This window comes from Watersipora subatra, chromosome 3, assembly GCF_963576615.1.
Source record: "Watersipora subatra chromosome 3, tzWatSuba1.1, whole genome shotgun sequence".
Classification (NCBI taxonomy): Eukaryota; Metazoa; Bryozoa; class Gymnolaemata; order Cheilostomatida; family Watersiporidae; genus Watersipora; species Watersipora subatra.
In genome coordinates, this window is record NC_088710.1 from 47,902,829 (window position 1) to 47,927,344 (window position 24,516).

General features: G+C 35.8%; 3 protein-coding genes across 4 annotated transcripts in view; 1 reads left to right on the forward strand and 2 right to left on the reverse strand.

The window, feature by feature from the left end:
* LOC137391990 (uncharacterized) overlaps positions 1-7,670 on the reverse strand; it is a 36,982-nt gene extending 29,312 nt beyond the window's left edge. For both annotated transcript variants that reach the window (XM_068078569.1, XM_068078568.1), the window contains exons 1-3: positions 7,515-7,670; positions 7,059-7,183; positions 6,505-6,614 (exon numbers count right to left, since the gene is read on the reverse strand). In XM_068078569.1, the coding sequence (XP_067934670.1) occupies positions 6,505-6,614; positions 7,059-7,183; positions 7,515-7,596 (317 nt within the window). In that variant the 5' untranslated portion in view covers positions 7,597-7,670. The remainder of the gene's footprint in view (positions 1-6,504; positions 6,615-7,058; positions 7,184-7,514) is intronic.
* Positions 7,671-9,102: 1,432 nt separating this feature from the next.
* Positions 9,103-9,591, forward strand: LOC137390665 (EPM2A-interacting protein 1-like). Its single transcript, XM_068076991.1, has one exon. It carries the CDS (start codon positions 9,103-9,105, stop codon positions 9,589-9,591), a length of 489 nt encoding a protein of 162 aa, XP_067933092.1.
* Positions 9,592-10,271: 680 nt separating this feature from the next.
* The window catches only part of LOC137390666 (uncharacterized), a 37,120-nt gene continuing 22,875 nt past the window's right edge, over positions 10,272-24,516 (reverse strand). Inside the window, exons 7-12 of the mRNA XM_068076993.1 lie at positions 22,818-22,876; positions 21,246-21,822; positions 20,045-20,157; positions 15,067-15,221; positions 14,075-14,127; positions 10,272-10,614 (exon numbers count right to left, since the gene is read on the reverse strand). Coding sequence (XP_067933094.1) covers positions 10,403-10,614; positions 14,075-14,127; positions 15,067-15,221; positions 20,045-20,157; positions 21,246-21,822; positions 22,818-22,876 — 1,169 coding nt within the window. The 3' untranslated portion in view covers positions 10,272-10,402. The remainder of the gene's footprint in view (positions 10,615-14,074; positions 14,128-15,066; positions 15,222-20,044; positions 20,158-21,245; positions 21,823-22,817; positions 22,877-24,516) is intronic.

Consider the following 24,516-nt stretch of genomic DNA (forward strand, 5'->3'; position numbering starts at 1 on the left):
AAATTACTATGACAACGGGATGGCAATGAAACATTTCCAACATGTAATAACTATCGACTTTAGCCATCTGCTCAGTAATGAATGTGTTTATTCACATGCACCATCATACTATTTAAAGGTTGACTTGCAACAAAATTGGCATTACAGGTATTTGGTAGTAAAAGGTTCACCATGTCTTAGTCTGCTGTGTTGTAGGTGCAAAATATGTAGAAATGTGATTACAAGTTCTTAAAAGCTCAAAAATGAACAGTAAATCACAAAAACATCGTAGTTTGGAATCTCTTTATTTGGCTGACGTACTGTATTTCAACAGTTTGGTTATTGTTTTGACACGTGATGTTATCACGTGAAATTAAGGGCCAATAATGTCATTTCTGCTCGATATAAAACATCTCGTAGCACTAGTTTATGACAAATACTTCGGGTTTTACCGAAAAGCCTGTATCAAATATAAATGTTCGCTACTTCACAGTATCGTTTCAGCCTGGTCTAATCATCTAGTCGTAATCTGATCATGTAACCCATAATTTCTGTCAAATCGCGCGAAAAGTTTTTGGAGCATTTTTCGAGTATCGCAGGTAATCAACAGGCTCCTCATGTTCAATAAAAGATGATATGCACTCCTTCAAGCTGAGGTTAAAAAATTAAACAAATTTTTACGGTAGGTTTTGAGATATCAGTGCTCAAATGACAGCTTTACAATTATGATGAAATAGACGCGTAAGGACAATAGACATGGCTTTATTGAATGTGTGAAGTATATTTGTGAAAACATTTCGACGAATGATGTTGCATGAACGTGTAAACAGAAGCCATCTTGTTCAACTAAGTCCCATTAGAGCCATTTTGGAAAGGGATTCCAATCTACGGCGTTTTAGTGATGGCTGTGATTAACTGTTCGTTTTTGAGCTTTTAAGAGCTTGTAATCACATTTCCACATATTCTGCACATACAACACAGCAAAGTAAGACATGGTGAATATGTTGATATCAAATAACTGTAATGGGAATTTTTTTGCCAGTCAACCTTCAAGTATTGGAGGTAAAAAAATCACTATTACAAGCATGTTTAAATTGCTCATCCATACCCATAATGGGAAGCAAAAGTCAATTTAATAATGTTAACAAACTCGTCAAAATGCTTGATAAGACGTGTATGATACATTTTGTTTGTTGACAAAAATTCACACATCTAAGAATAACTATGTCTATATGTATGCATCAGGCATATCAATATCAGTAATAATTCAAGCACAGGTGTCCTTTAGTGGGATATTGCCGAAGCCGAGGTCGGGCCGTAGTCTACACACACGAAAAAACAACAAAGGTCCACGTAGTTATGAGCAAAAACAAAAGTATCCACCCAAGTATCTCACCAATCAGATGAGCAGCACACACAAAAACTAAACCAATCGACAGAGCTACCCATCATGTCAAAATATTCCAAGTTGCAAGTCATGTCTTGCACAACTCACCTTATGGTTTGTCAAAACTTGTCCCAAAGTCCCTATTAATTTGAGACTGTCCAATATCTGTTTTAGAAATGGTCGCCACTAGCCTAACCTTACGTCCTGATTCAACATCTCACTTAACTATCGGGGCATTGCTAAAAGAGGGAATTAAAAAGCTCGGGAGCACTCAGCAACAGGGTTGTTAAAAATCGATTTTTTTTGATTTTTGATTTAATTGATTTTTTTTATTTAAATCGATTTTTTTGTTTCAAAAGGATGTTTTGTGTTCTACATTGCAAGTTATTGCTATCAATTTGGAATTTATGATTTGCAGGGGTATTATGTAGTTTTATTACAACAATTAGGAAATGAAAAAACATTTACACAGTTAACACACGACAAAAATACAGCATAATTTATGCGTTGGACATTAAAACCCAGAAACGAAGATGAAGAATCACAGAGAACAGATCACACAACCAAAAGCATTACCCTAGGACACTTATAATTCGCTAGTATTTAGTTTCGTGAGTAGCAAACAGAGTAAAATTTCGCAGACACTTAATGTCGCAGCTCTGATGAGTGCGAAAATATAGTGATGTGAAAATAAATGCAGTGGAGCAAACATAATTGGATTCCTCAGGTTCAGTTCACCGATAAAAAAAATTTCAATTTGCGACTAGTTTGTAATTGTGAACTGCAGGTAGAATGGTGTGGGCAAGGTCGATAATGCAATTTGATCGCTTGCTGCTATTTGTTTCTTGGACTATCAACAGGCCCGTATTTTGGGGAAATTTTCACAGCTAAGTACAGTCCAACTCGGATAACTCGCCCTCGGATAAAATGTAACATTTCATCTCAACACAAGGTTAACTCGAACGAATTTGTTTGGTCAGTTCCAACGCAATGATAAATTGCTTCAGATAACTCGACCCCAACACCATTTATTCGAAAAGTTATTTGCCCAACGGCCATGGACACGGTTTTTATCGCTGTAGAATATCACTTCATTCCAAGCCATAGAGACAAACATCAACTTTTAGTAGTTCTTAGGCGTCATTATTATCATCATCAGCGGCAAAATATTCTTGTTAACGACTTTTATAAAGGTTTGCAAAAGATCAAGTTTTACCAAACACCCGCTTGGCCATGTCCCATCGAAAGCGTAAAAACCTCTGAATGAACTTAAATAAAATCCGCAAAATTGATCTTTGTTGAAACGCTCAAAAGAAAAAGATGTATTTTTTCTGAGCGTTTTAACTGCAGTCAAGTTTTGCCTATTTTAATTTAAAAACGTCTCGTCAGTCACATCACCTAAAACAAAACAAGTCTCAAAAAATAAAAAAAATGTTGATACTGTCCGATAAAATTTTTTAAAACTTCCCACGAGAGGCCCGGCTGGAGGCCCTACATGAGAGAAACCTGTTGGGGGCTTACACCGCCCCCTCCACACCCTAGGTGTTCATAACTAGTCACCTAACATTAGCCGCCCCAACTTGCAACCAGTGAATACAGGCATGACTATCAATGAACAAAGCTATTTAATTTCGCGTTTTCGCTTGTTCGTTATGATAGTTTAGTTTCGCACATGAAATTTTCGCGAGAGGACTCCGCAAAAACGCGAAAGTTAGATGAGGCGAATACATAAGTGTCCTAGGGTATTACATGTTAACATTGACATTCCCAAGTAAGAAACCAAAATACATAGACCTAACGCCTTAGTTCAATAGCAATTTATCTAGAATGCATCGAGTCTTAAGAATTTAAAGTTTTGAACAAAACACTAGTTTTCCGGTCTTCTCAGTTCCAAGCCTATTTCTGAGTTTGCTATGTACCAAGCCAAATGATGAAAAAATTCTTTCCACATTCGCACTACTCCATATGCACCAATCATTCTCAGAACCGCCGCTTTGTGTTTTTGATCTAAACCGATAGCCGACTTCCACCAAGTTACTGTGTCGACTGCTTCGACAACTCCTTTCTCAAACCGGTAAGCTTGAAATGGCTCAGTTCTGGCTTGGTAATTTATCACCAAGGGCAGCAGTGTTGGCCCATTCATTAGAAAGAGATTTGGTCACACTCTCTAGTACCTCATCAGAAAGCGTAAACGAGCTGGCATACTTAGGAGTAAGCATGTATGCCAAGTAGTGGTAAGCTGTTAAGCTGTCATTCTTAGTTTCAGCTTCTGCATTTTCGCTGCATCAATAGCTCAGCTCCCTCTTTAACTTCTGCTCCAATGACAGCCAGATTTGAACACCGTCAGCTATGGTGCAGTTTTCGGCTTGTGCTTGATCGATGGCTATCGTTACCGGTTTCAGGAAAATGATGACATCTTCGACATTCCGTTTCATTGACATGTCTCCTACTTTCTTAGCTATCCCCTGGTCAATCTTGTCTCGATGCTCTTCGCACACTACTGAGAGCTTTGGCCAGTTTGTGATATAGGCCTCCAACGTATCTATAACACTGTTCGATCGAATATCGCAGACCATAGGCAGTTTCTTTCCACCCGCTGCTTTATACCAAGCATTGGGAAGATGCAAATGCCTAGACATTTAGTCTTTTACTCAAATCAGTGCGGTCATTAAAGATTGAAATAAATTTAATTGTCTACCAGGCGATTTGTCTTCCCTTCCATTAGTTAACGAAAAGTACAATGCTGTTTATAACCTCATCGTTATAAGCTATGGACATTAGTAGGCTTCTAACCCTTCCCTACCCTTCCCTACCCTGTATTGCTGCACACAATGAGCTAGATTGCTAGAATGGTCTGCAAAAGAGCCTTCAGTGAGCTCAAGATACATAGCAAGGTTTATTTCAAACATATCTACTGCGTTATAGAATAAAAATCAATAAAATCAAAAAAATCGTGATTTTTTTTGGACGATTTAAATCAGATAAAAATCGCCTGATTTAAATCGGTTGATTTAAATCGTAACAACCCGGCTCAGCAATGCCCCGATAGTTACTGAGATGTTGAATTAAGACGTTAGGTTAGGCTAGCTGCGACCATTTCTAAAACAGATATTGGACAGTCAAATTAATAGGGACTTTGGGACAAGTTTTGATAAACCATAAGGTGAGCTGTGCAAGACATGACTTGCAACTTGGAATATTTTGACATGATGGGTGGCTCTGTCGATTGGTTTAGTTTTGGTGTGTGCTGCTCATCGGATTGGTGAGATACTTGGGTGGATACTTTTGTTTTTGCTCATAACTACGTGGACCTTTGTTGTTTTTTGTGTGTGTAGACTACGGCCCGGCCTCGGCAATATCCCACTAAAGGACACCTGTGAATTCAAGCACCACAATTTACCCACACTATCTGCATAAGCTAGGCTTGATTAAATTGATGCTATGCATTAAAAACGTTGATGCAATGCATTAACATCAAACTGATGTTGTTAGCCATAGCTAAGTAGCTAAGCCATAGTTAAGCCATAGCTACAGTGGTGTGCATAAACTTGGAATCACATTGTTTTGTTCACTCTATATCGAATGGATCTTCCATTTGCTTTCTATTTTCCCGCCAATTATGATGCCATGACAGATATTATATATCAATCTGATCAGCAGAAGATGTGGTTGTTCTCAGAAGGCAGTCTACACAGCAACCAAGACTTGGACCTCCAATGGCAGTCTTAAACCCATCTACTCTGCTGGACGACCCAAGAAGACGACTATCCGTGAAGATCGGTACCTGGTACGAAGATCTCTCGCTGACAGACATCTGAACAGTACTCAACTTTGTAAGGAGATCAAGGACAACAGAGATATTGAGATTCACCCCAGTACAGTGCGAAGAAGACTGCTTGCAAATGGTTTGAAAGGCTGCAAGGCAAGGCGCAAGCCCTTAGTTTCTGAGAAACAGCGAAAGCGTCGTCTAGAGTGGGCTAAAGATAAACGGTCCTGGACAACAGCCCAATGGCAAAGGGTCTTGTTCAGTGATGAGTCAACATTTACCATCCAAAACCACTCTGGAAATTGTTATGTGAGGAGACGACCTGGAGAGGAGTACAGCCCGGCTTGTACGCTACCAACCATCAAGCACCCTACTGGAGTCATGGTATGGGGTTGCATGACAGCTTTTGGTGTGGGAAGACTCTCCATTTGTGAAGGCATGATGAATGGAGACAAATACATCAAGACCATGGAAGATGTCATGCTTCCAAGTGCTCGGAGCCTGTTCACCAGCAACGACCAACCCTGGTACTACCAGGATGACAATGCACCCTGCCACCGTGCCAAGAGAGTCAAGGAGTGGATGACCAGAAGTAATGTGAGGGTAATAGACTGGCCAGCACAAAGCCCTGACCTGAATCCCATTGAAAATCTTTGGCAGCGTATTGGTGTGATAGTCAGCAAAGATAAACCAAAGACAAAACGGGAGCTCATAGAGAAGATTATTCATGCTTGGCATCACATCATCACTCCTGAAGAGCTCAGAAAGTTGGTAAACAGCATGCCTCGACGGTGTCAGATGGTGATCAAGAACAAGGGCTGGCCAATAAAATACTAATGCTCAGCTCAAGACACCTTACCAGTCTTTCTGAAGACCAACAATAACCCAACGGCCCTTTTCAAGGCCACCAATTTGTATAAAAGAGTTTGTTTGTATCCTATTTTATCAATTTTCACTAACAACATTCATAGCCTGCAATAAGTCTGCCTTTCGGTAGATCCACCCCCAGCGATAAAAATCAAAGAATATTTTTGAATATTTGGCATCATCTTGTTCTTCAGAATTTTCCCTTTCAAATGATATATATATTGATGGGGTTGAGGCACTTAACTCCAAAGAATTTCTTAGACAACAGCATATAAACATACATATTTGAAGATTTAACTGGTGATTCCAAGTTTATGCACACCACTGTATGTTGAACTATAGCTATGGCTAACTATTTCAGTTGTCCATTCTCCATTGCAACTCATACTTGTACTAGCAGTATACAGATTTCCACGTTTTATGTTCTTAGTTGGTGTACTGCCAACATTTTAGTATCCACATAGAAATGGTATGTAAATTCATGTCTCATCAAATCGACACTTACTCTATGAAGTGATCAATAATCACAGATCCTTGAGCTAAAGCTCTCTGCAGCATTTTCAAGGCACCAACTCTAGTATCATTGCTGTGTAGATCTTGAATAGCTTTGTCAACCTGATAAGACATACAAAACTATAGAATTTGTGTTTAAATATCATTTAGCAATAATAATAAAGAGATTTTTAAAAATTACTTTGGAAAATAGTTCCATAAATGCAATGCAAGTATTTGCTTATTACTGGTAAGGCTAATTTATTGGTAAATGGCTATATTATCAGAATTTACTTTGTAACACAGACATGCTTAGTGAAATAGATTTTTCTGACCATGAAAACAGACCTGCCAACCCAAGAGTGGGGCAATGCGTGAGATTTGGTTTTGGGGCAATTGATGTATCAATGATAGTATATATAAAATTGTGGAAATTGGGGCAAAATCTCACGCATTTTCATTTTTTCTTTGGGGTGATTGCGTGAGTCTCACGCCCAAAGCGTGAGAGTTGGCAGGTATGCATGAAAAGCACACTGCATATTTTTCACTGTTGTTCGATGCTCGTACCTGCTCGATGCTGACTCCATCATCGATTGACTCGTCGTCCGTATCACCGTGGGTTGGCGAGGCAGCTGGAGAATGACGAACCCGTTTAGCGTCGAGAAGCTGAGCTCTTTTATCTTTACTTAAAGCTAAAATAATCATCAATAAACTTAGTTTTCCACTTTCACAGCTTTTTGCAAACCAAAACAGTCCAACATTAATTTTAAACCCCACTAGCAATTCATTCATATATGCGTAAATGTTTTCATTGCAAGTACAAAAACCCTTCATACGAGATTGAATAGCTTAGAGCAGTAATAAAAAATAGTCTCAAAGACACACATAACGAAGCGCACTTATGGGTTAAAATGAGATAATAATTGCAACGCTCGATGTTACAAACACGTGGGTACGTTTGTAACAGTAATTAATTTCACTTTGAGATTAACTATTGGCATACAATTGATACAATATACATACTTAAACTTTCAGATCTCCATTTACTCCTCAAATCACTAACAGTCTTTTGATGCCCCTTTTTACGTTGCTGTTTTCTGTCCATAACCTTGCTTTTTTTACTCAGAAATAGCGAGCACTTTTGTAAGCAGCATTTTTGGGCTAACAGATTTACAAAATATTCAAGAAAATCATGTTCTAATGTTTGCCTGCAGTATAACGTTCCAAACAACAACAGTTTTCCACGTGACTAGACAAGAGAGGACCAATTTTAAAAAATAACCGCTCTAATCCTTTTTTTACAACGAAAATATTTTCATGTAGAAAAGAGCTATTTCTTTTCTACATGAAATTTATGAAGCGTTTATAATTTTTCAGCTAGAAGTCATTCGATAATTTTTTGAATGTTTTAGCGGCATAAATGCATTTACGAAGTTGTTTACTCACACAAACCGTTGGGATGAGTTTCAAAAATTGGGAGAAAACAACTCTTTTTCAGTTCACATTGATTCAACTCAGGGTGAGAAATTGTCAAAGCAATTAAAAATTCAACTATACCAGATTAAAAGGATTATTAATTCAGTAAGTAGCAACACTATTACAGCAATTTGATCAATGTGCACATAGTCAATGGGTTTTTGTAGATTAGTATCAGATATTTTAACGGCTCACCAGGCATTGTCACCAAAGCAGCTACAGTAAACACATGCTCACTTGCTTAATGCCCACATGGTGAACATCTATAGTTCAGGGCTGGGCAAAGTGCGGCTCTAGAACCGCATGCAACTCTTTGCAAATTATGTTGCGGCTCTTTCAATTCTGTGAAAATTCAAATTCTTTTGACGTATATAAAAATGATCCTTATAATATACTGTACAAAACTACATGCATTGTGACATATTAAGCTTATCTAAAAGTGCACTATTACTGCATTATATATATAGCCTACACATGCATCATGAGTCATAACTTATGATATCATGTACATGTAGATTTTTTGATGTAATAACGTCCATTGCTGACCTAATGAGGACAAAAAATAGAATGCTCCAGAAAGGTTCATCAGAAAGTTATTTCATCATGATTTCATAATGCTGGCTTATATAAGATGCTATGCCTTAGTTGAACATGTCATTTGCAATGGAGCCAATTAATGCAGTAAGTCAATTCCAGTGAGCCAATTCCTCAGAAGTCAATCAGCTCTCAGACACAGAAACTTAAGGAAGTTTCTCAAAGAAAGCAATGCCACTTGTGAAAATTTACTAACATACAATAACATTAGATGGCTAAGTAAGGGAAATGCTCTGTCGGGTTGTGGAGTATTCGTCAGGAACTAACCTCATTTTTAAATACATGCACAAGCCTGAATGCAAGACAGTTTCAAGAGATGATGAGTTCTTCTAAAGATATGAGTGATCTTGCCTTCCTTGTTGACATCTGTGGCCATTTGAATGATTTGAACCTCAAACTTCAAGGGAAGAACAAGACTACCATTAATACACTACCAGCTGTTTAAGCCTTCTCCCATAAGTTGGAGTTGTTTCTGGTAAATGTGCAAGGTGATACACGTCACTTTCCTACTCTAAAAGCATTTTTAGATGACGATGAAGAAATGGCGTCTTGTACAGCTGAGTACACTCACTTTATAGAAAAGCTGCAACAAGAGTTTAGCAATCGATTTAGTCAGTTTCAATCTTTGAAACATATCATACAACTCATAAAAGCACCTCAGAAGGCGAAGCCTATTGGAGAGTGGGTTACTCAGTTGCCATTGAAAAGTGTTAATGTCTCATCTCTGCAACTGGAGTTGTGTAACCTCAAAGGTACAGATATAGATGAAATTGAGGAGGGGTTCTACTTGAAAGCTTCAACAAAGGCTGAATATTCACAGCTTGCTCAACTAGGAAGATGGTTGTACACTGTGTTTGCTGCCACATATATATGTGAATCAGCATTTTCATACATGAATAATATCAAGAGCAAGTTGAGATCCACTTTGACCCAAAATTACTTGTGTCAGCTCCTAAGAATAGCATGCTGCAGTAGAGAGCCAGACTACCAAGAGATGAGCAGCCATAAACAATTCCATGTATCTCACTAAACTTTAAGTTATACAAAGCTCTTTAGGCTCCCTTCAACATCATTCAATGTTATTGTAAAAGTATTTTAATAAATAAATTTAATTACAATACCACTACCAAACTTGTATTATCAGTATGAAATGTTATAATGTAGCTCTTCATGAAATGTTATACTGTTATACAAAGCTCTTTAGGCTCAATTCAACATTATTCAATGCTATTGTGAAAGTATTCTAATTAATAAATTCTATTACAACCACTACCAAACTTGTATAATCAGTATGAAATGTTATACTGATACACATATTATGCGGCTACCAAAAATCTTGCAACTTTGAAATTTGGCTCTTTGAGAAAAACTTTGCCCACCCCTGATTTACACATTTCCTCATTTCTAAGCAGATTTCTGTATTGCTGATATGAATAGAACCGTCACATTTTGAATTATTGCAAGTAGACAAGTCTTTCTTTGATGGAATTTTATATCAACTTGTATTGCAATTTTTTCAAACGATTTTACAACCAAGTGTGATCTCAAAATTGCCTTACGTTTACTGCTTTAAATGCTGTCTAAGAGAAGTGTTAATTGATTTAAAACAAAAATCAGGCGCATTGTGATGAAGGCATTGATTAACCCAATGAAGACCTCAATGCAAGATGCTCAGTTTGACCATCATTTTGCGTAAACAAATGAAAGTGCTATAAAAAGAGTAGCGTCGAAACTTTATTAACTTTGAACAATAATTACAGAAAATATCATATATAATGCAACTATGATATAGCACCAGCTTGTGTGATTTAATATGTAATATATATCTACTTTTTACATGCTCAATTGCTTTGAGGTTCGTAATAGCTGAGCAATTCCTGTACATATTGACTGTCTTGAGATTCTTTAGGCCGACGAGTGAAAGCAACTCCTGGTACAACTTTGGCATTGTTTTTGAAAACTTCATCAAGTTCAGGACAATAGGAGGCGTGATCCGGTATTGCATCCATGCAATTGTAAGCACTCTCGGAGTAAAGAACATCTGCTGCAGGAACTTTAACATAAAATTTCACAGAACAACTTATAAATTTTAATAACATATGCGTATATTAATAGAAGCATAAAACTATAAAACATCAGGTGAGCATATAAAGACCAAAGCCGTGAATGCATTTCTAAAGCAATAAATTGTAACAAGATAGCCAAGTTTTGTACGCGATTCTCCAGAAGCTTGAAAAATGCAGGTGTTGATATCCAAAACTGGGACAAATACGCAACACTTCAATGTAAAGATGTCATTTGAAAACCGTACAAAATGTATGTCATTCGAAACCGTACAAAAACAATACAATATATAGTGGAACATCGGTTCTCGAACGCTTTGGTTCTCGACAAATTCGGTTTTCGACCAAAAAACTGAGATTTGTTCGTCTCTGATCTCAAACATAAACTCAGTTCTCGACAAAACCAGAGCATGCGCATTAGAATTAAACGCTCGAAACAGCTCGAGAAACAGCATGGAAACATTCGTTAACAAAGGAAGAAGCAAGTTACGCTTCATAAATTCCTTACAAAAGGAAAGAAACAATCTGGGACGACGTCCCTCTACCGAAAAAATTTGCTAGGGAAACAACTCCTCCAGTTGAGTTATCCTAAATTGTTTTGGAGGATTCTCCTTCAAAGATGTGAAATAAACATGCCATTGCTGTTTATATATTTTTTTACATGATTTTTGATGTAACTGATCTGTTGTACTTTTCGGAGCTTCATTATCAATTTATGCAATTTTTGGTATTGTATCTTAACCTAGAATGTTTTCGATGTTTTAAGAGCAAAACAAACCAAATGTTTACTTTTTGCTTTCTGTTTTCATTATCATAGATGAAAATTTTTTTATTAAAAATAAACACGATCTATATCTACCTATTTTTATTTATAGTATGTAGTATATAGTACAGTTTATGGTGTAAAACGTTGAAAAAATACTTTACTGAAGTTGTTATCTCGGCTGGGAACGAATTAAAATTTACGTACATTAATTCTAATGGGAATAATTGTTTTGGATCTCAAACAACTTGGTTTCTGAACAACCTTCTGAAATGGATTATGTTCGAGAACCGAGGTTTCACTTTACTAATATATTCACACTAATGATAGCGCTATGCAACCTTCTGAAGTAATAAACCTCAAGTACTTTACCTACTATTATTTAGGGTGCAGTTTATATCAAAGGTACACAAACACAATTAGAGCATATCATTTTTAAAGCTGATTTCTATATGCAATTGGCATAGCAGCAACTTATTATGGCATAGCCAAATCTTATGCCGCATTCGAGTTGTTTTCGAGAAAAGGTTTTACAGGCTAAATCAGCTACGTAGAAATATCGATAAAAATCTGTGTTTTTGTTAACCTGTTTTGCAGCTGCTTGAGCAAAACAAAACACAGTATTAAAATGTGTATGCGCAACGCCGCTGTGACACCTATATTAATATTCAATGGTCTGTCAGTCGGTGACTATGATTTGTGCAAACTAGTGGTGTAATCGATACCAAATGTAATTCATTCTTTTGCCGCATAGTCAATTATTTCCAAAGGTGAAGTATATTACTAACTTAGATGCAGTAAGTCTGTCTATCTATATAAATCTCAATGTTTGTCTTTAGTCTTTTGTTTTGTCATCATTGTGTCCAACTATAGCGATTAACATCTAGCAATCAAACATCCCCACTGTACCGGAGTTGAACTCGCAATGATCACAATTGCAAGGATGCAAACATGCGCCTTACCACAGGGCTAAATCATTCTTATCTTATCCAGCTCATCTATGCTATCCTTATCACGATTGAAGCTAAATATGTGCATTTTATTATTAACTATTATTATCTTTTGCGTTTGTTCCTCTTCTTGAGATTTTTTAAAAAAGCCATTTCAAAATCTATTATTCATTTTTCTTCATTTGTAATTTTTAATTATGCCGTTTTAAATGTTCCGTTACAGTTCAACTGTAAAGGCACAATTTCAATCTTAAATTTCCGGTTCTTGCAAAGAGAAATCGCTAAAAATGGGAAAACTAAAAAATGTTCACATGACCATTCTTGAGTAGCAATTGCCTCTACATTTTTTCTTGGTGCGGTCCAACAAAGTACCCTCGTGCGCTTCACTGATGTATTTAACTACGACATCTCATTTGCACGTTTGTGCCAATATCGACTATCGAAAGGTACTAGTCTCGTCGTATCCAAAATTTTGATAGATAGCTTCTGCAGCAACAGTAACCTTTATTTATACACACACTTCTATGTAGACTTTGTTATTATTAATTAAATACATTCATGATTTTTATTTAGTTTTTTTAGTTCGTTTTAACTGTATCAGTATCAATTCACTTTTCATTGTAACAAATCATACTTTATATAGCCATTACTTTCTAACTATTTCACATTTAAACACCTTCAAAACTGTTTAAGTTTTTCTTTTAATTTATTTGAACTGCACAAAACACTTTTTTCATGATATGAAGTTTAAAAGTTACGATGGTAAATATTGTACATGCTAAATAAATTTTCTGTGAAACTTGTGTATTACTCAAGCAATGCCAGGCATTGCTTTTATTATGGACCTAGTATATAACAAGGTTAAATGTATTAAATATATATCTCAGTGTTTGTTTGACATTTGTGTGTTCAGTTATAGCGATGAAGTTTTACGAATGAACAATCTGCTTTACACTAGAATTGAACTCAGAACCTCCAGTTCCCCAGACAGGCGTTCTATCCATTACACTATGTATCCAACTTGCCCTACTAATAAATAATTGTGCGCATACCTATGCCCTTAATGCACCCTAGCGGTGAAAGAAAAACCACAGAATAGCCGCACCCTTTTATAAGCTGGATGGCTCAAATCATCAGAAAAAAGTAGCGGCTAGTAGTCCAAAAAGTACAGTATTTATAAATCTCAGGGTTTGTTTGTCAGTCATCCAGTTGTGGCATTAGTTATAGGAATGCAAACACCGCTTTGCACTGGCATTGAACTAAAAAACAACAGCTTTGCAGACAGGTGTACTATCCACTACACCACACAGCCTACTTGCATTACTGAGGAATAACTAGCACACTTGAATAATTCTAGCACACTCGAAGATCATGTTTGCATGAGAGATAATGATACATAACGATTATAATTACAATTCCCAATAGATTTTACATAAATATTGATAAGATAACCATGAACTATAAGGATGGCTTAGCATAATGGTTAGACATGTCTGTCTGGAGACTTGGAGGTTACAAGTTCAGAACGCTGTCGCGGTGCTGATTTTTCATTCCTAGACTAATATTGCTAAAACTGGACAGACGAACGCAGACAAACTCTGAGATTTTTATGTAAAGATTCAGACTAGTGGAAGTTACTCAAATTCATACAAATCCATAACAAAAGTTACTCAAAACTGTTTTGACTACCTGTGCATTCAGTAGTAATAATATCTAGTACAGAGGACAAGTACCAACCTGACTGAAAGTTTCTGGTTCTCTTGTGAAGAGACGAATCACCCCATGATCTTCTAAAGATAAACATGAGCTTGATAATTACTAATAACCAATATGGCAGTCTATACAATCGCCGATATTATAGCCAGTACAGTGGTCAATACAATAATCAATATTGTAACTAAATAGTTAATAATATAACCAATGCGTGGTCAGTATGATAGTCAATAAAATAGCCCTAATACGATAACCAATAAAATAGCCATACTAACAACTGATATCTGTTGATTGACTTAGAGCTGAGAATAGCTTTGACCAACAAGAATTCACATACAGCAGGATCAATCAATAACATCCAGTAAATAAATTTCATTCGTAGAAATACTTATAATTAGAAGATGCAGACAATCCAATGCAAAAACAGACCAGCTGTGTTTCAGTATATCAATTTGAGATGCAGTCGTAAGTTAACTTTCATGATTTTTACATGTTATCTTTTACCAAGCACTGAAATAGAAGCTTTCCATCGACGACCTATGGCCATTCCTTTCAAAACTGACAGTTACTGCTATGTAGCCATTATTGAAACTAACAGATACATGCATGAAAATCTTGCAAATCGCAATTGTCACAAAAATAAAAAGGACCAAATGTTGGGTGGAAATGACAGCTACACTCAAATGTGAACAAAAAAATTGATTTTGCATTTTATTATTTTACATCGCATTACAATTGAAAGAAAGTAATGTTTTTCAACTTCAGTTTGTTTGGCACTTCATAAAATATAAATGTTTTTATGGGCACAACAGAAAACTTACACTAAAAATGAATTTAAAATAATTAGTTTTACACATTGAATAATTATTTCAATAAAGACTAAAACACTAATATTATCAATTTAAAATTTGTTAATATAACTTCCTGCAACATTGTTATAAGCTAGCAAATTCATTTAACTGATTATTAACCCTATCAATGGTGACAAAGAAAAAAGTTTTATAGAAGGCACATACGGATCACTTGTAGAGGCAGATCGCCTTTCCAGTGTCTCAACAATGGGACGTCGAAGTGCGCTGCTGTTATAAAGCACACTGTTGTATGGATTGAACATTGCGAGCTCTATTCGAGGCAGTCTATGCTGAAAAATATCAAACAGCTCATCCTTTGCCTGTAAATAGAGGAAAAGTGAAACATTCAAATTAAGTATTTGGTATTTTGTTAACTCACGGTGAACAAGGACATAAAATGTGCAATTGAAATATTTAAATAATTGCAGTTTTTTCATTACCACTAATGAACATCTTGCAAAATATTTCATTTGATTTACTTAGGAAAGTATGAAAAATAATAAGTCTTGTACGAAAATGCTGCCTTTTTTAGTAGGACTGTCATTATTTTTTAAACGATTTGCAAATCACTAAAAATGTCAAAAAATCAACAAATTTTGCAGTGTAGGTACCCAATAAAAACAATGATGACTTTTAATGTTTTACAACTTTATAAAGTATGCAATAAAAACAAACATTTGCCGTCGAAATTTTTTCATCTCATGACACAAACAAAAAAGAAACCATTTCCGTTTTTAAATCATTTTTGGTTTGTTCACACAACAACTGGTTTGTTGTTACTTTATAGCTCATAGTTCGCGCAACGTGAGGTTAGTACTAAATTTGTATTGTTTAGCTCTGAATGGTGTTTGGACAACCTATCAGATCCCTTTACATTTCAAGCTTACTATTACAAAAAAAAAATTTTCCTTTTAAAAACTTACAACCACATGATGTCCATAACAAACCCGAGGCGATGTTTCAAATTTTAGCTGCAACAGTATAGCTTTGAATTAATAACATAATATATGTGTATATTTTTAGTGATACATCATAAAGATACCAAAAGACTTTAACTAATTCTATTAGTTATTGGTGTATTTGTAGGAAAATAGTAAGATGATTCGTAAAACGAATAAAGGACGCAAAGCTTTAAATACACAGCCAATAATTGGACAGATTTCACCTAAATTTACAAGAATTTACATAGCAATAGTTATTACTCTATCAAAATTCAGTTAGCTTGTACACAAATTTTAATATGCTATCAAGCTGAACGACACTCAACCAAAGCTATAACCTGCTACAACAATTAATCCAAAAAACTCCACCCCCCAACTAGTGCTAATCATGAATGATGATCAATTTTATTGTGACGCACTTGAACCTCTAATTGAATGCCATGGCACTCTATTTTTTCAACCCTTCGTCTATACTGGCGGTCAATTGGAGGTGGCGTTCAGATAGGGGTTGGCTTTATATTTTTTAAATGGCTTGTCAGAACTTTGGGAAGATAAATTTAGCCCTTTAACGGATAAAGCGAATGTTGCCAATACTTTGCCCTCTCTTTCCAAAGAAGCGATATTAACTCTTTTGGATGCAATAAATTTTGCTAACTTACCTCCAACTTGTCAAAGATCTCTTAACAAATATGCCTTGAGAAACTGAGAAATATCTCTACCAGTTGATATATATTGCTTGAAATTAACTTGTGATGATATTATAGCCTGTTTTCTACTTTGCAATTTGTCGAAGCTTTTAATTTTTATTTCATTCTCAATTTAAAAACATATTTTTATTTTATATCTATAGTTACCAAATGTGCATAAAAGCTCATTGCACTCATTGATAAGTTTGCTACAGTTTGCAGTAAAAATGAGCTTTTAGGTACAACAGAGGAGTTACGAGCGTCGATCAATTGCAAGACCAGGTTACCGTAATGATGTTATCAAATAATATGCTATATATCTGCAAATTTATAACTTATATAATGATAATCTTGCTACAAAATAATGCTACAAAATATATATCCACGAATAAGTGACATAAACGAACCATATTTATATTACATGCAGAAACAATTAATGTTTTTAAAACAAAAGTCTTTGCATCGTTTGTTCGGATAGGTGCGTTTTGATTGTTGCTTTCAATAGAACGAACATTTTCTGGTTGTCCAACACCTTCCACGATGTTTTCTGACCTCAACGCTTCTTCTGCACTTCTGAACTAGTCATTATTAGCGTCCAAACAATTTTCTGGCAAAAAAAACTTTAGCGCGATGCATTTAGCACAAATGCAACGTGTAAAGGTTTTGCTCGCTACACGTAACCTTTTTACCATCGTAAACGTAAACCGTTTTTATATACCGTGAAACCTCTAATTGAACACCACTTCTATTTGAACGCCACCTCCAATTGACCGCTATACCCTGAGAGAAGGGTTGAAAAATAGACTGGCACTCTCCAATTGAACACCACCTTGTTTTGACCGCCACTTTGACTATCTTTGATCTTTATAAACCCATAATATCAAGTAATCAGGAGAAAAGTGTCCACAAAATCGTATTAATAATGAATCGTTTATATCAATAACAGTCGATTCTGTCATTGTTCAACTCCAAAGCTTTTCGCTTTTTTTTGTTAAAACTTTAAAAGCAACACCATAGAAATAATGGTAACGGTGCATCTTAGGTCGGTACAACGCCCATACAACGCATGCGCAACGCACATATAAGTCTCTTTCGAAGCTATCCTCAACATTATGAACTATATAATTTATTGAAGTGTTAGTAGCACTGCATAATTAAACTCATCTAAGTTTCAAAATCTCACAATTGCAAACTATTCCGTAATATTATTTTTATAGTTTAACAGTATTTTTAGGTTCAATGAATGAAGGAATACAATAACACTTTGGCATACAAAGTAAATCCACTGCGACATTTACTTGTATGTCAAAAATATCATAGAAAATGTTCTCATGATAATACATTATATTTTGTACCTACTGTCTAAGAGCTCTAAAAACTATGATAAATACTTCGATTACAAACAAATACATAATAAGATAAGGATAAATTCAATGTCACAAAATAAATGTAAAAACCAAAATATTCTATAAAAAGGGTTGTGCTGTTACTTGGAGATACTGTACGTTAACCAAAATGGCTCGGCTGCATTTGTATGTATATCCCATGGTAGAATGAGTGAGAAACTCGCGGTGTAACTTACAACACTAGATATAAATTAAATTTATTGATAATTTATTCTTTATGTTTTTATTTACAAACCTAATGTTCAAAGAAATTTTGGACATACGGTAATCTGCTGGATTCTTTGTTGAGCAAAATATTGGTTCAAAGTTTTCATGCTATGTCAAAAAATTTGGAAGTAGGCGTGATCTCAAGTGAAGTTTTACTGTGAACAGTTTCCAAGTTCAAATCGTGCGTGTGTGCGTGTGAGCATGTGTGTGTTGTTGTCGTCTCGCCAATTCAATTTCTATGCATGGCAGTGCTAGATCTGATTTTACTCAATAAGTATTACAATATTTATAATAATATGTTTCCAGTTGGGAAGCCATAACACTAAAGCTAGACCTAATGACATAGTCAGTTCAGTAAAACTGAATGAGTAAGCGTTCATTAATCTGCGTGTACGTAATATGTACCTGATATTTACTGCAAGTTTTCATCAACAGGCCGCTTTGCAGCTGCTTTATTTTTTAGAATGCATGTTCAGCATTGAGCTTAAAGACAAAATAAGCATGAAACTGGCACCTAACTTTTAAGCGAAAGAGCACATATTTATATCGATGATATACTGACATATAAAGGATCAAACCAAAAAATGTAATAATAGGTGAATCGATTCATTCACTATGTTTCCATGGTGCGCAGTACTGCGAAGCAGCCCCCTCCGAAGTCGAGGGGATTGTACGTTTCCATGCTGCGCAGTGGTTTTCAGCAAATACCGCAAATTAGCCAGAGAAGAGAAATTGTATAAATCGAATCGCCTGATGGAGAAATAGAATCGATCACGGATACCGAACGTCATAAACGGTCTTTTTATGATTCTGTCGTCATTATACTTTTATTTACAATACACATTCACAAGGTTTTACAAACCTTAACACACTTTTTACATCGTAATATATTTTTAATAAGTATTTTTAAGTAATATATTATTTAAACGTTAATTTAGGACTTGCCACCTATTTTTCGAAAAGTGTTGGCATCGATAACAAAGTCCAGGAAAGTAATCACCTCATCATCCTCGTGAATGCAGACCATAGTTAAATTTAGGTGAAAGAAGATAGGAAGAATAGTAAAAAACAAGATTAGCAGGACAACTTTTGTACTAGTTTATGGCCCTCGAAGAATCCGTCTCCACGGCATGAGAGCTATGCGCAGTCGCTGTTTCCTTGCTGCGAATTTGCACTGGCTTCGCACTGATCAGTGCGCAGTGATTTCAGTGCGAAGACGCCGTTTCCATGATTCGGAGATGGCGCAACTCCGAAGCACTGCGCATAATGGAAACATAGTGATTGTATCTGGCATGATAATAACAATTGCTGGAACAGATCGTGATTGGATTTGGCAAAAAGTTCTAAGAGCAAATCAGAAATATTAGTACTGGCATCACACATGGTAATACAACACTTGCCTATACATGATTCATCGTTGTATTACATATGGTATGGTGCTACATCTTGGTAATCTTGCTGCTGGACGTGATTTTAAAAAATGTTTTGATACCAACAAATCAGACAGCAAAATGGGATAACTCCGAGCTCATCGAGCATTGAACACACACCACAAATACCCTGACATTTTATGAACATTAGCGCTTCCTCTAAAATAGCAGCTCTTTCAGCCCATCATTGAAATAGCGATTTTATTTGTTAATCGTATTCAATGATTTATACAACATTGTGTATATGTATAATGATAAATTTACTAAAAAAGACAGTAGTTTGCGGAGTTTTCAGCAATAACAACTTTTTTCAAAGTTGAAAATTGAAAGAGAGCTCTAAATATTTTAAAACTACGAATAATAGTTTTATACAGTTTCTACTCATTTTAAGGCAGAATACATGAAAAGATTGGGTCGAACAGCACAACTGAACCTTGCTAATTGATACAGTTGTAGAGGAAGATCATACACACCTGCTCTGTAATGAGTATCTCACACTCAGTGTCAACTATGAGCTCCACGGGGAAGCTAATTGCACACTCACACTGTGACAACGTCAACAATAGTTCTCTGTCATAGACTTGCACTGGAAAATATTCAGTAAATTAACAATAATAGGTGAAATAAAATTTTAATTTAAACCAAACCTTTTAAAGTGATTGATATTGAATCAATTAAAACAGGTAGTTCCACTGTTCATCTTTGGCAACGATAAAGTTCAGATGTCAAACATATAATACAGATGATAAACCGTTGAAAATTTCAATGATGATATACACCAGTTATCATCAGTTTACACAGTTATATAAACACAGTTAGGTTTTGGCACAATACAAACTCAAGAATAAATTCTTAAATCATTGCTATATGCTTCTATTAGTAATGATTTGACATCCCTCCAGCAGGGATTTGACATAGTTCGAGCAGCTGTGCAAGGGTAAAGCTGCAATGATCAGTAATAGAAATCATTCCAAGAAGCAAACGACCTCGAATTTTACATCTACATGTATATATATATTTCTCAAAGTTCGTGTGTTGGAAATCCGTGTATTGGAAATCCGGCTATGGATCTTAAAATCTTGGAGTAAATATTCCGTACCGAAGAGGGTTCGATCTCAGACCGCATCATTCACCAGTCTTACGCCTAGCCCACTAGACTATGGAAGTTGAATTGCTAGCATGCCAACATAAGTCATTATATCAGAGCAATACCTAACCGCATTACGTATGCTATGACGCGGGTCATAGCATAACGTCACGAGAAGCTGTTCGCTCACATTATTAAACTGGCTAATAGCAAAACTCTCACTACTTCTCATTGTTTATAAGACAGAAAACTTTTCTCATGATGTATAGTTTGAAAGTTAGAATGGCAAATGTTGTAATATGTTAAATACAAATCAATTTTCTGTCCAAATACTCTTCTATTACACGGCAACGCTGGGTGGCACAGCTAGTCTACATATATTTATACTCCGAGGTGACTAATTGATATGCATTGGATCCCTTGTAAAATTCTAATAGTTAATTAATAGATTGTCATTTGAGATGATAGCTATGCCAGTGTTTCAACGTTTATGTTTCTCACATAAGGATTTGCAAGCTTTTACCACTTTAAACAGCGTATGGAATGCAAATCTCAAGAAAAACAGCGCAACAAGCCTGAAGTCTTACCAAAAGCTGTAAGGATTTTTTCTTCCATCTCCATATCGGATCGGTGTGACGGTTCTTCTTCATTTGGCCAGCTAGCTTCCGCTTCGGGCATACCATTGATCTCTACACTAGAAATGCGTTCAGGTGGTATTACAGCTCCTGAGAAAAGGTTGGCCACAGCTGTGCAGCAAACTTCTTTATTTCCTTCCTCTAAATGGGAACTACCTTCAGGAACATAGGGTTGTTCAACTTGTGAAACGAATTGGCAAGAGCTGGAAGAAAGTTGTTGCATAAAACTTGGCAGTGAGCATGTATTTCTATTTGTAAGAGAAGAGCTCTCCAAGTGACTTGAGCTGTAAACATCAACACTTTCAGGTTTTCTAGCCCTGCCATGTTCGCTTGCATCAGGACACATTCGGAATACTTTGGATGATGCCTTGAAATCCTCTAGAATAATTATATCAGGAGATGAGCTGTCACTCTGAGAATTGCTTTCAGTCACTGAGCTTTTGTCACTCCGGACTTCTTCACAGCTTTCTGTTAAGCTAGCCTGAGAGGGCTGAGCCCGCATACGAGTCTGGCTGTGAATTGCAGTGATCTAAAACAATGGACGCTGTCAATAAAAACAGCATTTTTTACAACAGTAAAGCTGGAAGTACATTAGCCGTTGCTCCCCACCAATGCCGGTACCGATGTGCCGGTACCGATACCGATGTGCCGGTACCGATGTGCCGGTACCGATGTGTTTAGAGTGATTGCTATGATATCAGTACAATAGCAAGGGTGCATTTGTACAGGGAGTCCTTAGATTACGACGGTCCCGATTTACGCTGTTTCGAGGTTACGAATGATATAAACGTCGATTCGTCTAACGTCATTTGGGTCGCAAGCAATGTAAACAACTGCAAAAAACTTCCTCCCTCAGCGGATGAATATGCTTTGCTGTGATTGCGTTAAGTTTCAGTCAAGTAACTCAGTTTTGGTAATACGCCATTTTGGTTATCTACACCGGTTCTCTCTCCCTCACATTTGATTGTTTTTTCTTTTCGACCTTCGTTATGGCTATACTACTCCAGCTTCTCCATAATCTTATTAAAATTTACTATAAGTCATGTGGTGAGAAATTGTTTTCTTTTCTCTAACGAGGTACTTTTTCATATTATTTGCTACATTTATTAGACCACAGTACAAATAGAGTAATTTATTTATAATATTCCAACTTACACTAAAATTTAGGTTACACCACTTCATAAAAACAGATGAACGTTGTAAAATGAAGACCCCTGTATTTGAATTGCTGCATCTCATTGGTTTATTCTGTTAGCAATAAGTGAACTTTTGCATTTTACCGAATGTGCTAAGATCACAATGATTTACATGAAAAAAGGATAATAGTTCAAAGTGGCTTTAAACACTTAACTTCAAAGGCAAATAAACAAGGAACACAGGCTTAATTGAAGATTAGTTTGTATAAAGCATAATGATGAAATCATTGCGACAATGCTTTTAAATATTAGCACACGTAGTGTGTCCTTAGCACAGACTTCTTGAGCTATAGCACGCTACTCAAATACAATTTTAAATTTTACTCACAGCTTTCGAGAACAAGGATGTTTTTGTTGGTTTCTTCTGATCCTTTAGCAATGATGTACCTGAAAAATAAGATTACATTACCGCAAATTTCTGGTATGCAATGTAAAATTTGAGAAACCATTTGTTTCAAGATGCGAAGTAGTTTCCAATGCATAATGTCCACACTTTCTTAAAACATTACAGTTTTGTAAATCTGTACACATGTACTCACTTCTCTTCAAGAGAGTATGGTTCTCCTTTACTTGAATAATGCTAAACAGTGCTAGTTGCCTTATCTTTTTAGTTTCAAATTCATTGATTCCAAAGAAGATAACTCCAAGTGGCAACATTGGCGGTAAAAGGAGGAAAACAATACTTTTCTCAGAATGAATACAAAATTAAAAATATGACCAAATACTTAAATTAATTCTTTAAAAAATCTCCCAAGCCACCTAGTGGTAATCATGAGAAAGAGGGTAAACATGACACGAAAAAAAGAAAGCCTGAAGCAACTAAAGTGGAAAGGTTGACAGTGATGTTTAGAGAACAAAATGGAACAAAAACACCAACTATAAAAATGCAGTTATTTAAATAATCAAAGGTTAATCAAAGTTCAATAGTATAAACTAGACTAGCTCCATATCTCGATTGAAACCTCGACCTACTGACCGGTTGTCTCTTGTATTGTGTAAGTTACATTTACACAATACACATTTATCTTTCTTCAACTTGAAGTGACAATAAAAGCCTTTTTAATTAATCATAAATTAATTTGCATAGTTTTTAAAATATAATTAAGTTTTTTACAGTTTAAACAATGCACTTGTCTGAGCGAAATATTTAAGAACCTGAAATCTTCATCAGTAAGTTTATGGCTGTAGACTGAATTAAACACAATAAAATGTATTTTTATAAGAATGTTTGCTTCAGATACAATTGTTCTGACATAAGAAGCAAATGTTAGAATGAGTTAACTTCATATATCGAGGTTTTACTGTGCTGGACTACTTGCTCAAATTACTATATAGGCCTACTCAATAATAGTCAATTTCTTTGAAAGTCATGCCAAGCTATGCCCTTGTCCCATACATGGGAGGTCCCAGACAATGATTGATAAACCTAGAATCATCAGATACAGATTAAAAAGATATCTATTGTCTAGCTGTGAAAACGAAGAATCCTTTTCAAATCATTGCACTTGATTTTACAAAACTACAGTAGGCGCTCCTACAACGTAAATAATCTGTTCCAGGAACGTTTACGTTATAGGGAATTTACGTTATACAAACAGTAAAATACATTTAAATTGCCTAATCTGTTCCAAGATCTTTCCAAACTCACCCTTTTGGCCATGCAAGAAGGAAAAACTTGACTCTTTCAATTTGTGGGTTGTACCGTAACTGCAGTATTTTTGGTTTGCATCGACAACTTTTCTCCTTATTATGATCAATCTCACTGGTTTTTTAGACCGTGATCGGGGTAATTTTAAAACAATTTAATAGGGACTACAAACTTTCGACGCTTTTTGCAACGATCCGCTTATTTTTTCTAAACAGCAAAGTCTATTCTGCAAAGTAAAACTAATAACAAATATTTTGTACGTCTACTAACAGTAAGACAAAACAACAAAATCTTTTTACTACAAAAAGCAGTTCTACCTGTTCGTCGTCTCTCTGTATTCAGGGGTCAAGGTTAAGATAAAAGATAACTTCCGACGATA

Bases quoted from the DNA above. Each gene is read 5' to 3' on its own strand.
- LOC137390665 (XM_068076991.1), top strand. From the start codon at position 9,103: ATGGCGTCTTGTACAGCTGAGTACACTCACTTTATAGAAAAGCTGCAA.